General features: G+C 49.7%; 1 protein-coding gene across 1 annotated transcript; it reads right to left on the bottom strand.

The window, feature by feature from the left end:
* Nucleotides 1-5,013: 5,013 nt before the first annotated feature.
* On the bottom strand, nucleotides 5,014-13,755 carry TAB1 (TGF-beta activated kinase 1 (MAP3K7) binding protein 1). Its single transcript, XM_021554045.3, has 11 exons — nucleotides 13,715-13,755; nucleotides 12,811-12,947; nucleotides 12,466-12,619; nucleotides 11,785-11,871; nucleotides 11,096-11,234; nucleotides 10,501-10,614; nucleotides 7,995-8,106; nucleotides 7,744-7,888; nucleotides 7,148-7,370; nucleotides 6,703-6,859; nucleotides 5,014-5,696 (listed from the first exon to the last, which is right to left on the bottom strand). The coding sequence occupies exons 1-11, from the start codon at nucleotides 13,745-13,747 to the stop codon at nucleotides 5,489-5,491; spliced, it is 1,509 nt and encodes a 502-aa protein (XP_021409720.1). The 5' UTR covers nucleotides 13,748-13,755; the 3' UTR covers nucleotides 5,014-5,488.
* Between the last annotated feature and the right edge of the window lie 279 nt (nucleotides 13,756-14,034).

Raw genomic sequence — 14,034 nt, 5'->3', positions numbered from 1 at the left:
GCAAGTCCATTCAAAGATGAGTTTCTTCTTCTGCCCTCACACCCACCCTGCAGCAGCACCCCTGCCACACCTTTAGCCAAGGCTACACTGGGTGACCCGGCCAGTTTGCTCTACTTTGCCTAAAACTAGGCACAGAGGTGTCCCTTTCCTGGCGCAGGTGGCTGGTGGCCCTGGCACAGCAGGTCTGGGGATTGGATGGAGACAAGGCCCTGAGGCTCTCCCGTCCCCTTGAACACTCCCTGTGTGCATGGATAAGCCTCTCCCTGGCTGTACAAGCAGGACCCTGCCTGGCTGCCTCAGAGGTCATGGGTGCACTGGGGGTTTGGCCATTTTGCTGAGCAGGTTTGCAGCCAAGACAGGCATCGAGGGGCTCTGGCACCAACACAGGCAGGAGGAGCCTCCAGAGCACAGGCGAACAAGAGCAGCTACCTGTTGTGCTTCCATGCCAGCTGGAGCCGCTGGAGTGAGGGACTTTCCAAATCTGTGAGGCATGAAACCACTAATGGCTCAGTTTTGATCCCACTACTTTAAAAAGAGTCCTGAAGTTTCTCACCAAAAACAACTCTCATCAGAGGCTGGAGGCTGCCACCTTCACATTTTCATTTTGGCTGGGAGCTCTCTGAGCTGTGTGTCTGGAAATGCCCAACTACCTCAAGGAGCCTCAGTTTTGGATGGCTGGGCTTGTGGCTGCTTTTGGAAACAAACCACAGTGGCTTCCCAAGATATTTTGGTGGCTGATGGTCGCCTTAGTGCTGTAGTAACCACAGGGGTTTTGTGCAGAAGCATTTCTGTAAATTCTGAATTGGGAGGTGCAGGGTTGTCTGCCCTTCCAGAACCTCTAGCTCTCCGAGTCTTGATTTCCCTTTTTACTAGTCCTTTGGACATCAAAGCAGCTGATTCACTGAGGACCTTGCTCTACAGAAAGGGCCTGGTGTTGTTCTCCACCATCAATTTTTTTTTGGTAAGGAAAAAAAAAACTCTTTTCCCAGCTCAGGCAAAACTAGCAGAAGAAATGCAGAGTTTCTAGGTTATGCTGTTTTTGAGAGATGAGACAAAAAGAAAAAGCAGCTTAGAAGACTCCTGAAACACCTAGCAGCAAGAGGGCCGATGGTCAAGCACTGCACATCCCAGAAGACTGAATACTCTTTCACGTGCCTTGGAAACACCTTGTCCCTTCTCACAGGGCTCCTGCTGTTTGCACCCTGGCGAGCCCATGGGTGAACTGATGCCTGCTTGGGGGAAGCATAGAGGGGAAGATTCACCTCAAGCAAGAAGCTGTAGTGCTGCCTCTCCTGTCTGCCCTGGCTCTCTGGAGCATTTCCAGCCTTTTTCTTTCCATGCTCCACTGGAGTCTAATCCTGCATGCAGAAAATTCCTCATGCATTTTGCTCTTATTCCTTGAGGGCATCTGTTTTCTCTTTCATTCTGTCTGGCTGTTCAACAGCCTGAACTCAGTTACTGTAATCCCTCCATCTTCAGTGATGTTCTCAGCTCCACATAATAAATATTAACAGCTTACACGTATCTTGGGGTTCTTATGCAAGGGCTCCAAATAGCTTTATGGTTCATACACACATGGGGCTCACTTTATTCGCCAGCAAAATACAGCCACCGATGAGGCAGCAGTTGTTTAGCAACCTACAGTGACAACACACAATAGTTAAGACGGAAAGTGAAGATAAATATCGTATCCATTTGAAACTCCAGGAGGGGATTGGAGTTGGCAGAATATAAGTACTCATGCTGAATTTTTGCCAGAATGCTCTGAATAGCATTCCTGTGCTTACAGAAAAAGCTATCAGATTTAAAATACCTAACCCGTCCCTTGTGGTTTATTTACAACTCACATTAATGGCATGGACATTTTAGGGTGCCAGTGATGCTATTCACTGGAGAAAAGTGAGTTACTTGAGTAATGAACTGCACAGGATTACTCTAAAGCCCTTCCTCAGACATTCTGAGGAAGGAAAAATCAGATTATTTTGTATAAACAATTATTATCTATCAAATTAAGTGATATTTATGTCTTTTAGGCAGATTCACCCTTCAGCTATGGCTATCCCCACCCTGAGAAAGCACCAGGTCAATTGTGGCATTTTTCAGCGGTGCCACAAACTCTTAGATATCCTAATACTAAAAGCCTTAATGTGGTGGGGGGAAAAAAAGAGGAGAGGGGAGAGGAACACGTTTCTTCCTCTTCTGAGCATGGTGGCTGAGGGAGCAGGGACTCTGGTTGAGGATGCTGCATTACCCTTGTATGATCCAGGAAGCATTGGTGGCATCAAGTGGAAATCATTCACCATACGCCTCTTCCCTATTGGAAAGTTCAGGTGTGACAAAAGCAACAAAGTGAATGGGGAAAATACCAGCCTGCCTTTGCTTCCACTGATGCCTTGGCTGCTGAAGAAAACCCAAGCCTTGTGTGATTTACCCACAGGCCATGTAATGGAGCTGAGCATTAACTGCTGGACATGACCCTTCCTAGCAATTCTCTGCTATTAAAAGATTTTTTTATAAATGGGTGTGCTGTTCAGTTAATGGAGAGCTTAAAATAAAGAAGTCCTGGTGATCCTTTAGCCACAGAGATGCTGAAAACCTCAGTTTTAGGTGGCATCCAAAGGCTTGTCTCACCGGCCTGAGCACCTCCAATGACCCTCAGCCAGTGACCAGAGCTCAGGGACACGCAAAGCATTCCTGCTGCTCCCATTCTAGACATAGAACTCCTCATTTTGACCCTTGTCTTGCAGGGGGATAGCTTTTAAAGATAATATTAGCTGCCTTTAAGACAAACTTACCCTGTTTATTCAGATCTTAATTTGCTAGCTTCTCTCCAGCAGTCCTGTGAAACATAGCTGCACTGTTTTTCTCTGTCTAGGTCTTTACATTTCTAGTGGTTTTGAATTTCACTGCAATGCAAAAAAGCCCCTGCTCTTGTTTCTAGAGATCACTCTGGGTCTGTCCTCTTCCAGCCACTCCTTCATTTTAAAGGGACAGGGGATAGGAGGTTTTTCCACTGTTGTTACAACCTGCATCTTCCCCTCGCTCCCTGGGGACAATATTAAATACTGCTATTGGCTCATGAGCCTCTTGCCCATGTACACAATGTTCAGTCTGTTCCTTTGACCTGGACTCCTAAGCCATGGCTCAAAGAGCATGCACAGAAAACCTACCTTCCTCATCTTGTTCCCAGTGGCTGTACAGGCACAGCTTAGGTGATCCATCTGCTCTTACCCACTTTACTTTTTTGTACTTCCTAAACTGGTAATGATGCCTAAGGATCAGTTTGTTTTGCATGATCTGCTTTATGTAAGTGTGTTGGCAATTCTTAAACTTTTATCTGGAGCATCCACTTGCTGGAATATTTCCCATTGGAACAGTTCTCGGTATAAGTTCACAAATACCAGAGATAATGGCATGGGGGAATAAGCAAGAAAAACTTGTTTATACAGCTATTGAGATCTGTGCCAGGTTAGGGAACATAGAATAGGACAAAACCTTTTCAACTCCATTTTAATCCAGGATCACACTATCCTGTCAAATAGCCACACAACCATCTGGAGGATAGGACCCCCAGGTCAAATGACATTTTGGAGAAGCCCAGAACAGCAAGGCCAGGCTGGGCACAGATACCTGAACTCTCTGCTCCTTGCAGGGCAGAGGCAAGGGCAGGGGACAGGGTTGAGGGACTGCCAGCCCCTGTGATATTCGGCCTTGGGGACAAGTCACCAAACCTGCTGCAACTCTGCTGCCTTTGCCTCCACGCCACTGAACATCACCCCCCTGGCAGGGCTGGAAGAGTCTCGACAGGAGGTGCCTGTGCTGGCACGCTCAGCACACCCATTCTTCCCGGGAACTACAGGGGGCAGGGAAACGCAAGCTTCTGCAGGTAGTCCGGCAGCACACGGACCCTGCAGGGCAAAGCCGTGCAACGGAACCCGGAGGAGGCACAGGCAGAGAGCCACGCACCCACCCACCCACCAGGGCTCCCTGCTGTGCCTTCCCAGAAAAACGGCATTTCTCACCGCTCTGATCCTACCCACATATTTCTCAGTGAACTCAGGTCTTGCCTCTGGGTACTCAGTGCTACTTAATTTATCCAAAGGGATAAATCCTCCTCTCCTACCTTCCAGGGTGGCATGCCACAAGTGCCTCAAACCTGCACACCATACATCAGGACTTGGCTACACATTGGCCTTAATTACAGCATCCTGCGCTGCATCATCCTATTCCCCTCTCATTCCCCTTCTTCCTAAAGTGACAAGCTTGGATGCAAATATAAACGCAGGAAAGAACCCCGGCCCGTTCTGCCTCTTGTCCCTTCTCCTCTGATCCCCTCCAGCTCTCTCCTCATCGCAATGCCCCAGAGGCACCAGGTGCTGCGGGTCGTCCCCGAGCCCTCCCGTGTTTGCTGGGGAAAGGCTCGAAGGGAGCAAGGGAGGCTTGAGATGGCTGGAGCCGGGAGGGAAGAGCCTCTCTTGCCGCCTGCCGTCAGAAATCTGAACTGAAGAGGATTGCCGTGATCCCGACACCTCGGCTAGCAAGTCTAGGCCTGGGCTCACGCCAGTGTGCAGGCAGCAGGACCCCTCCTCTCGTCACTACACACCTCCCCGCTCTGACACAAGGGTGCACGTCTGCATCTTCAAGACGCCACGAGAGCTCTGACTTCCAGCTGTGCACCACCAGGTGCCTGTACAGAGGAACTTCATTACAAACTCCACCTGCCCTCTACACCTTTCCAGATGGCCTACATTAAAGGAAAAAACATGCATTTTATCTACAAAAAACAACCTGTATTTATGGTTTTACTCTAAGCCATAATTCAGTGCAAAAGCTCAGCAAGTAAGTAAACAAAGAGCTTATGCTTTTAAGTCACCTGCAAGGCTTCAGGCCCCTTTTTCAGCAGCTTTCTTCCTGCAAGGTGCAAGCTTCTGCTCAGGAGGAACAGAAGGTTTCACCAGGAGGAGCTGTCACACCCACACATGACATTATAAGGAAGAGAGCAAGCCACATGGGTGCCAATGACTGTAGCTATAAGTTATTTATTCTGCAAAATAGAGGTATCTTCTATGGAGTTGAACACTGGAATCACAGCATTATGAATTGAGTTGTGGAAACATTATGACAGCACACACACACACGCAGGCACACACGTGTACACCTACACACACACACACAGCCTTCGTATGGGCCCGACTCCTGCAGGATCCACAAGGAGCCCTCTCCGCACCTTTATTTGCAAAAACCTGCAGTGAGGGCTGCATTCAAGACCCCTTCCCCTATTCACAGGGCTTCCCAGGACTGGGCAGGATTGGGAGCATGGCACAGGCAACAAGTGTGTAGTGCACAAGATCTCCTGCTCAGTGTGCAGCACATCCTGGATAGGACTTAGCTCTGGGCAGAATGCAGCCCTCAGTGGAACACTCTCACCCTTGCCTCAGTCTTTGCTCACACAGATGAGCACAAGGTGTCTGCAGGAGGCAGACACGAGTTAGGACACAGTCAGTGCTCCCTGCTCGCCATGGTCCATGTTCCAAAGCCGGTAAAACTCTGCAAAATCCACGTAGGGCTCCACACGCCCATCCTCATCTGGCTGGAGTGAGTGGGTGGGTCGGGAGCGGAAGAGACCTCCATCTGAACTCGAGCTGCTGCTCTGCGTGTGAGTATTGGTCGACTGCAGCGTCACAGTTGGGCTCTGGCTAAGGAGGGAAAAAGAGAGAACATAAGCATCTTTATTCTACTCCACCTGATGCACTGGACAAGAAAAGCACCAGAAGAAGCACCAGTTTCTCCACAGATCAAGACAGGTAAAAAGTTGCAGTCACTTGCTCTATGAGAGCACTTGAAGTGTTGAGAACTGACTGGAATTGACAAACACCAAAGGTATCTGATTTGTATTAACTGGAAGGCCTTAAGTACAACCAGGCATCTGAGGAACAGAGAGGAAGCAGAAAAAACCACGCAGAGGCATGCACTCTGCTGGCCTCCCCATACCCAGAACAGTACGAGCGTTACGGGAAGAGTCTGGCAGCGAGGAAAGCTATTCTTGCATGACCTGTGCTGCAGCCAAAGCAGCTCTAGTGCGTCAGCCTCATTGTTTCTGGAGCTACAGAGCACAATACTCACAGCGCTTCTTCACTGCGCAGTGTGTACACACCATGCTGTGCCAAGGGCTCAACCTAAACCACAGCCACTAACTAGTAAGACCTTGCAAAGTGGATCCAAAGAGGACCCAATTCTAACCTTTATCCATTTTTTTTTCCCCTTGGCTGTGCCTGTAAGCAAATCTACTTCAGCAGTGCAGGCTCTACAAGAGCCTTACAGGTGACCTGCATAATCCCTCTTCCTTGCTGCAGTGAAGGACACCCACACTCCCTCTGTGCACAGCACCCAACACACTTGGCACAAGAGGTCCAAAGAGAAGGGCTGCTCACTGCCAGAATGCCCTCCACAAACAGCAGCAGATGCTGATCCCAAGGCATGTTGCCTGAGCTGGCTTCAGAGCTGTTGCTTCACTCATTCCCACCCCTCACACAATCACTTTCCAGCTAACACATTATGCTGGCTGTCAATACTGTAGTGGGGGGGAGCACACTCCAGATAAGGGACTGACTGACACGCAATTGACAGCTGTCTCTGCTTTTCAACTACTTCATACAGCGTGAGATGCAGGAAAAACCCTGAGTAGCAAGAGCAGGACTTTACTTAGTGAGGGTGGGAGTGGCTTCATCCAGAGTTGAGCTGCTGTGGGCACCATTGACCATCTGGCCTTGAGAAGGCATGACAAGAGACAGCGTGACACTTGTCTTGCTTGTGCTCTGGGAGCTGGAATATGGCACAGAGACTGGGTAGACACGGCCTCCTAAGAAGGGACAAAACAGAAGTTATAAAATGCAGTTCAGACATGAGCAACTGGGGGTGCAGCACAGTAGCAAAACACCCCAAGAATTTGTATCAAAGTGCCCTTGATGCTGTAAATGTATCCTGTCAAACTGTCACAGATTCCATATCTCAAAAGCCAATAATCTTGTTTAATAAGAAAATTCCTTCTACACCAACTACCTCCTCTCCTAGTGTGAGGTGAGTGCTGGATCAATCAAGAGATCTTATCTTCCTCACCCCATTTTGTTTCATTCTCTCCCCAACACACCTTGCGTTGGTGTCAGCGTGGGCTGGCTCATCTCACCCAGAGGGTACCCAAAATTCCTCACAAGCAGTGTCATGTCTTCGTGACGGGGACAGAACTTGGACCGCTCCCCACCACTGGCAAAAGTGTCACAGTGAATGCGCTTAACCCGGTCCACCACTGCTTGTGCCACAGCATCCAGTGACGTCTGCTTGGCAAACTCTGTGGCTATCATGGCTGCAATTTCCTGAGCAGAGAAGGGGAAAAAAAAAAAAAATCACCAAACATTTCTAGGAGATTTTGGAGGAAACCTTTCCTGCCATCTGATCTAAGTTTTTATGGCAACTCATCTGACTGTGATACGTACCTGCTGATAACGCGCCTTTGTGTCTTGAGTCCTCCCACTCCCTTTAATGGCTACTCCTAAGGGACAGGCAGCTGCCTAGAAGAACTAGCTTGGCAAAGCAGCTCCCTTATTATTATACTGGAATGAGGTGGCACAGGCACTCAGCTCAGCCAGCAGTGACAGCACAGATGAGGAAGCCAGCCTGTATGAGAGCAGCTGACACTGCTGGAGTGAGTCAATACCCACGGGAATGTTTCCTTTGTGAGTAGCTCACCTGGTTGGCCTGCCCAGGCCCATGAGCTGCCTCCAGCGCTTTGTAGAGCCCTTCGGACATGAGCACCAAGAAGCCCGTCACCCCATCCAGTGAGTGCCCTCCGTGGATTTCAGGCTCTGCTATGATGGGCTTAGATTTAGCAGCACTGGAAAGAGACAGTAATTTAGCATTTAATGGTGACATAGTAGGTGAGAATGGAGTGATCATGACCAAAAGGAGGGCTTGAAACCCCACAGTTGAGTTTTTCTGACCTGAGTAGTTCAATATCAGTATAGCCGTACTTGACTTTGTAATCTCCAATGCGCCGAGTGCTTTCCTGCCCACGAATAGTTCCCACTTGTTTTATTTTCCCTGCATCCAAGCCTGTCAGATTGAAAACCAAAAATGCTTAATTAACTTTGTGAAACTTGCAGAACTTCCTCTGAGAAAAGAAATATCCACAGTTACATAGAACTGTAAGACAAAACGAGACACTGCAGAATGATCAGGAGCTAAACAGGGAGAAAAGGAATATCTGTGTTTGAAGGGACACTTTTTCATTAGTTCCAAGCTGGGAAGGAGGAGGGAGACACACACAGCCCAACAGGCATACTCCGAATGCAACAGCTGGCCCTGAGACAGTCCACATCCTGCTCCAAAGCCACCAGCAGCAGCTGGCCTGGCTGCACAGGCATTTGCCAAAAAGGCAGGGGAATATCTGTGTCTGCCAGCTCTGGACCGCATGATGAGAGGCGAAGGCAGGAATGAGGAAAATGCATGTGAAGGATTCTGCTTTTTCTTCCACCTGTAACTGACCCCTGCTCCTAAGCTCCCCATGGCAATTCCACTAATACATGAGACTGCAGAGAGAGGCTGTGGAGTCTCCCTCACTGAAGATAGTCAAGAATCTGTACAAATGCTCAGGGATGACCCTCCTTGAGCAGGAGCTTATACCAGATGACCCACTGTGGTCCTTTCCAACCTTACCCATGCTGTGATTCCGAGAAAAGGAGAACTATCTACAAGAGGCACTGATTTTGCTGAAGTGCTCAAATTGATGTGGGCTACTCCTAAAATAAGAACAATGATCAAGCAAATATTTATTTATTTAAATAAATATGGTGATATAGGGCTTTGGAAGTAATTTCATCTGGAAGAAGGTTCTAACAGGGACCATCTGAGTGCTGCTACTGTTTGAGGCAGGACTTGGAGCAGATGATCCACTTACCTGGTCTGTTCTGGCAAGCTCCCTTTCCTCATTATACCTAGAGCTATCAGCTGGAAAACACTGAGATTTTATCTGGGGATTACTGTCCTCAGTACAAGGTGAAGGCAAGGGTCCAGCTGAAATTCTCCCTTTGAGTCAAGCCAAGCCTTGCTGCACAGATGGCTCCACACCTACCCCTGCAGTAGGACACAAGTCCTCCATCTGCTGCGGACCACAGCTGACTCATCAACACGGCCTGGCTCATTTGCCAGCTCCTGGCAGGGAGGTACATGCCACTGACAGACACAAACACAGGGAGGCTCACAGGACGCCAAGAGAAGTCATGTCTAAACCACAGCAACTCTCCCAGTGTACTGAACAAGCTGTGATGTGCCAGCTGAAGAACCACAAAATCACAAGACCTCTCCCCTAAGGCAGGGATGGCACAGGCACCATCATGACAAATATTATCCCCACTACATCTTATCACTGTGCTTCAACCTAGCCCAAAAACAACCTCCCTTGGGCCCCCAAAACAGCCTCTGCACACTGTCTTGTTCCACAGGATCTTCCTTCCACTGGGACTGGCAGAAAGGAGCACCAGTGCTGCGCCAAGTTAAGGTTGGTACATCTAACAGATCCCTGTTCTCCTATGGACTGCAGCTAAATACTGCATTTTTGGTAGTAAAAACACTCAAAAGGTCTCTTTCCCTGCATTCTTGTATTCAGTGTTCTGTTTCACAGCAGAAGTGGGAATGAAAGAGAAATAGAATAAAACAAGACCTAGTAGCAGAAATTACCACATCAACAACCTCATCCAATAAGCATATACCTGCTAGGTGAATCTAATGAAGAATGCCACCTTAGATCTACCTAAATAAAAAGTATAGGACCCAAGTATCTCAATAAGAAGAATCTGGTACTGACAATCACACAAGTGGTCTGGGTTAGCTCTAGACCAAGAAAGCAAACATGTCAAACACTGTAAAGGAAAAGAGAAATTGCCTAAAGCAAAATGTCAGCATTAAGAGTTCTGTAGTTACTGATGTGAGAGAAGTAAATGCCAGTGCTTGGCCTGGCTCTGTCTGAAGTGAAGCTGCTTTTTTTCAGCAGCAGCTTGTACAAAGGCAAATTGAAATGTACCATCTTAAGGGTGAGCCATAATACAGAACTTAAAGCAGCATAACTGTGGCTTGCCTCCACAGGAGTCATCATACATTGTCTGCTTTACTTCTACCCTCTGGCTCTGTGCTTCACTTCTGCCTTCCTACTGACTACAGCAACAGCTGGAGGGCAAATCAATGCCACTTTGGCAGCTGGACACAAAACTAACACTCAAAACTTGAAACAAAAGCATAGTTTTCTGCTGGGTCAGCGAGATGAGCTTACTCACCCTGTAGTCCCAGAATGGCTAGAAAGGCACCAAAAGAAGGCACTGAACTTGTAATCTGAAAACATAGTAAGCTTCTTTTGTAGTTATTTATTGCTCCTATGGCTTCAGTCATTCTTGGTGCTCCAGATAAACAGTGATGCGATGCTCTCAGCTAAGAACATGAAACCCAAATACTCACCCAGCTGAGAGAAGCGAAAAAGTTCATCTTCATTCTCTGTCGTATGGTCCACATTGAGCTGAGTCACCTGCAGCCCATCCACCGTGGACTTGCATAGCAGTGCCCGATTGGTACCTGCAGTGGGAGCAGCGAGATGAGGCACCGGATAGCTGTGCCGTTAACAGGGAGAACATATCCAAAGGGAAAAGGAACAGAGACAGGAATAGAGACAGAAGAGAAGAGAAAGGCTCATGTACTGTCTCATCATGATCTCCAAAAAGCAGCCTTGCTAGCATCATAGTACAGGCCTGCTAGGCAGCTCTCCATCCAGACCTGAGCTGCTACCTCCCAAGAAAGTTCTATATTTCACAGTGAACCTGTACTACTCCTCTCAACTTGTGTTCCCTCCATTTTTTGGCTATACACACCACATCAACTGGCATCTGCAGAGATGAAGAACCAGGCTGATTTCAAGTGCTTGTGTAAGCAGCAAGCATATTGCTGCTTGGCCACAGACCAAAGAAACTGTCCCCCACATTCAAATGTCTTTTACTTCCTAGAACTCCTGCCATCCTCAGGAATGCTGATACTGAGCCACTGACAAAAACCAACTCACCCACATTGGCGATGTAGAGTTTGTTGTTGAGAACAACAGCCACAATAGCCATGGCTCCTCCAGAGATCTCCTGCTCTACAACCTTCAATCTCTCCACAATCTTCTGGTACTGAGAAGGGAGCTGGTGGTGAGGGACACCCTGGTAGCCAAAATGAGGGGGAAGCTTAAACACACAGTCCACAACACAGAAATCACAGCTGGAATAAAAATTCTGCAGGGAGGGTACTCGACATGCCTTAGCCTTGTGTCATGCCTGTACAAGACATAAAATTTTCTGTTCAATCCTAGTGAATGACACAGCTTTGACATAATTCTGCAGAGGACAGTCCAATACACTTGAAGAACAGAGCCCATACTTGCCCAGACACCATGCAAATTTGAGGTCTTTCCTCTCATCTGCATGGCTTTGTCCTGGAAGAGCCACACGTTACAGGCCAAACTCCTGTCTGTGATACACTCAGTTCCTTACTCAGATAACCAATGTCAGGTCTAAGCAGTGCCAGTACAAACAGTGGGAACTCCGGGGATTAGACCAAGGCACTTGCTTCACCTTCATGCAAGCTTCCAGAAGAGAACCACAGAGAACTTTCACTTACAGCCTCCCTTGGATCAAACTAATATGCCCAAACCTCACCCAGCAAGCTGGAAGGTGGGACCTCCAGCAAGCTCTGTTCTTAGGGTCACATTACCTCTGGTAGCTGAGACTGCAGGCTGGCCTTCTCTGCTAAGGCATCATCAATGGACTCCAGGAAACTTCTTTCCACCACATCAAAAGCCTAAAAAAAGCCATAAAGAGAAACAAAGCACTTATCCAATGCCTACAGACTTGGGGCTACTCATCCTCACCTCTCTAAGACCAGCTCATAAGAGTGGATGATCACTGTACATACAGACTTTCAAGGACCACTACAGCATATTGAAACACAATTGTTTCAGCACAACTAGTTAACAGCTTGTAAAAACAATTTGCAACAACTCAAAACAGAAGACAACACCATAAAAATTACATTCACAGCAATGTCAGAGACCTATCTGATCTTGTGTGTTGATCCTGTCACTCAAGAAAGCGCACTCACAAATCCATCTCCCCACACATTAACTTCTCTCCTTCACAGGCTGACTTGTTCCTACATGTCCAGGGAAGACTGGCTGCAGCTTCCTGGAGAGCTCTCAGCACTGTGCTGACAGAGCCAGGGGACAGATGGGATGAGGCAGGAATGAAACAAAGCACTACAGATGCTCAGGATGAGTGCAACTGCAACCACCAGATGTTTCCAGCCCCCACAGAAACCAGATGCTGCTCCCCTGATGGCAAAGAGGAGGAGGGTAATGCAAGAAGCAGGAGCTGCTCCAACTCAAAACTTTTTTACCTGCAGCAGAACTCGACGCACGTCAGCATCGCTGTGATCTGCATGGAGCTGGCCCAGCAGCAATTCTGCAGAGAGCCTCTGACCCACGAAGTTGGTGACTCGGTTGCCATCATAACCATTGAAGACACCATAGAGGTAGCAGTTGTTCTCACTCCTGCCAAGAGGGCAGAAGCAAAGAGGTCACAGATCTCTGTAAGACACAGATACAAGTAGCAAATTCCCGTAGACACCTCTTGCATGCTCAGGCCCCACCCTCTTCTTCCATGCCCCGTGTGACAAATTAAATACCTCTTCTACCTGCACTTGTGCCAGCAGGAGTCAGTGTCCCAGGTGCAACCCACTTACCTGAATTTTAACCAGTTATCTTCCAAGGGATGACCCTCTGTTCCCTTGCCATCTGCACTGTAGGAACGGTTTGGAGCTGAGCCCACCCCAGAGAGATGGCAGGATGGCAAGTCATCCGTCCAACTGGGCTGTTGTTCCTAGCAGGAAGAGGAAAGAGACCGTGTAAACCCCAAGCAGGCTGGACTGAAGATCGTAGTCCAGTACAGGTCACCAGTCCATTCACACCCTCTTCTCAACCCTTCTCCCTTTGCTAACTAATAGCACAGCCAATAACTCCACATTTCCCTGCTGCAGAACAGCATCACTTACCACATCCCTTCCCTCTGAAGCTGAGCTCTGGCTGTACTCTGGCTCTCGTTAACAAGAAACCAGATGCGAAATTTGCACGCAACTTTTGCACTCCATAGAGCACAGCACAGCACTAGCTTAGATATTCCTATGGTGAATCAGATCCTCACGCACTCCTGGCACGGGAGTGCGGGGAAAGCTCTGGATTCTCCCAGGACTACTCAACCAGGACAAGGGACCAGGACATGGCGCTGCAGCCAGCAATTAGAGAGACATCCCTGGGGCCGCCATCTCCAGCCGGGCCTGCAGAAGCCAGCTGCCCCCTCCCACAGCGGGGCACCCCGGCCCCCGCGGCACCGCACGGCCCCCGCGGCCCGCCGTGCGCTGCGGAGCGGCCGGCGCCGCCTGCGGGCGGCGGGCCGCGCGGGGCCCCGCGCCCGGGACCCCTGACTGAGGCGGCGCCGGGGGCGGGAGAGCAGCACCCACCGCCCCACGGCGGGGGAACCTCCCGCTTCCCGCACGGCGGCGCGGGGAGCGGGTGAGGAGGAGGCCCGCGGACTGCCTCGCACCCACCTGGGGGGTGCGTGTGCCCGGAGGGGGGGAAGATGCCACTCACGCTCTGCAGCAGGCTCCTCCTCTGCGCCGCCATCTTGCAGCGGGAGCGGCCGCCTGCCGCCCGCCCCGCCGCCCGGCCCGGCCCGCTGCGGCCCCGCCCCGCGGGAGGGGCGCGGCCGGCCCGCGACGGCCGCGCTGCCCTGCGCACCTGCCCGCTGCTCCGGGCGGGTGCGCCTCCAGCTCTTACCCGCGGCCTGCAGGCGTGTCAGGAACAAACACCTGTTGGCCGCCACTGGCAGCGTGTGTGTGTGCAGGAGGAGGAAAGAGGAGCAGGGTTGTAGGGTCATATAATCATGGGATCATCAGGGGTGGAAGAGACGT

Source organism: Lonchura striata, chromosome 1A (genome assembly GCF_050655825.1).
Source record: "Lonchura striata isolate lonStrDom1 chromosome 1A, ASM5065582v1, whole genome shotgun sequence".
Taxonomy (NCBI): Eukaryota; Metazoa; Chordata; class Aves; order Passeriformes; family Estrildidae; genus Lonchura; species Lonchura striata.
The sequence above is the reverse complement of the archived record's forward strand: the minus strand, read 5'-3'. Positions and strand labels throughout refer to the sequence as shown.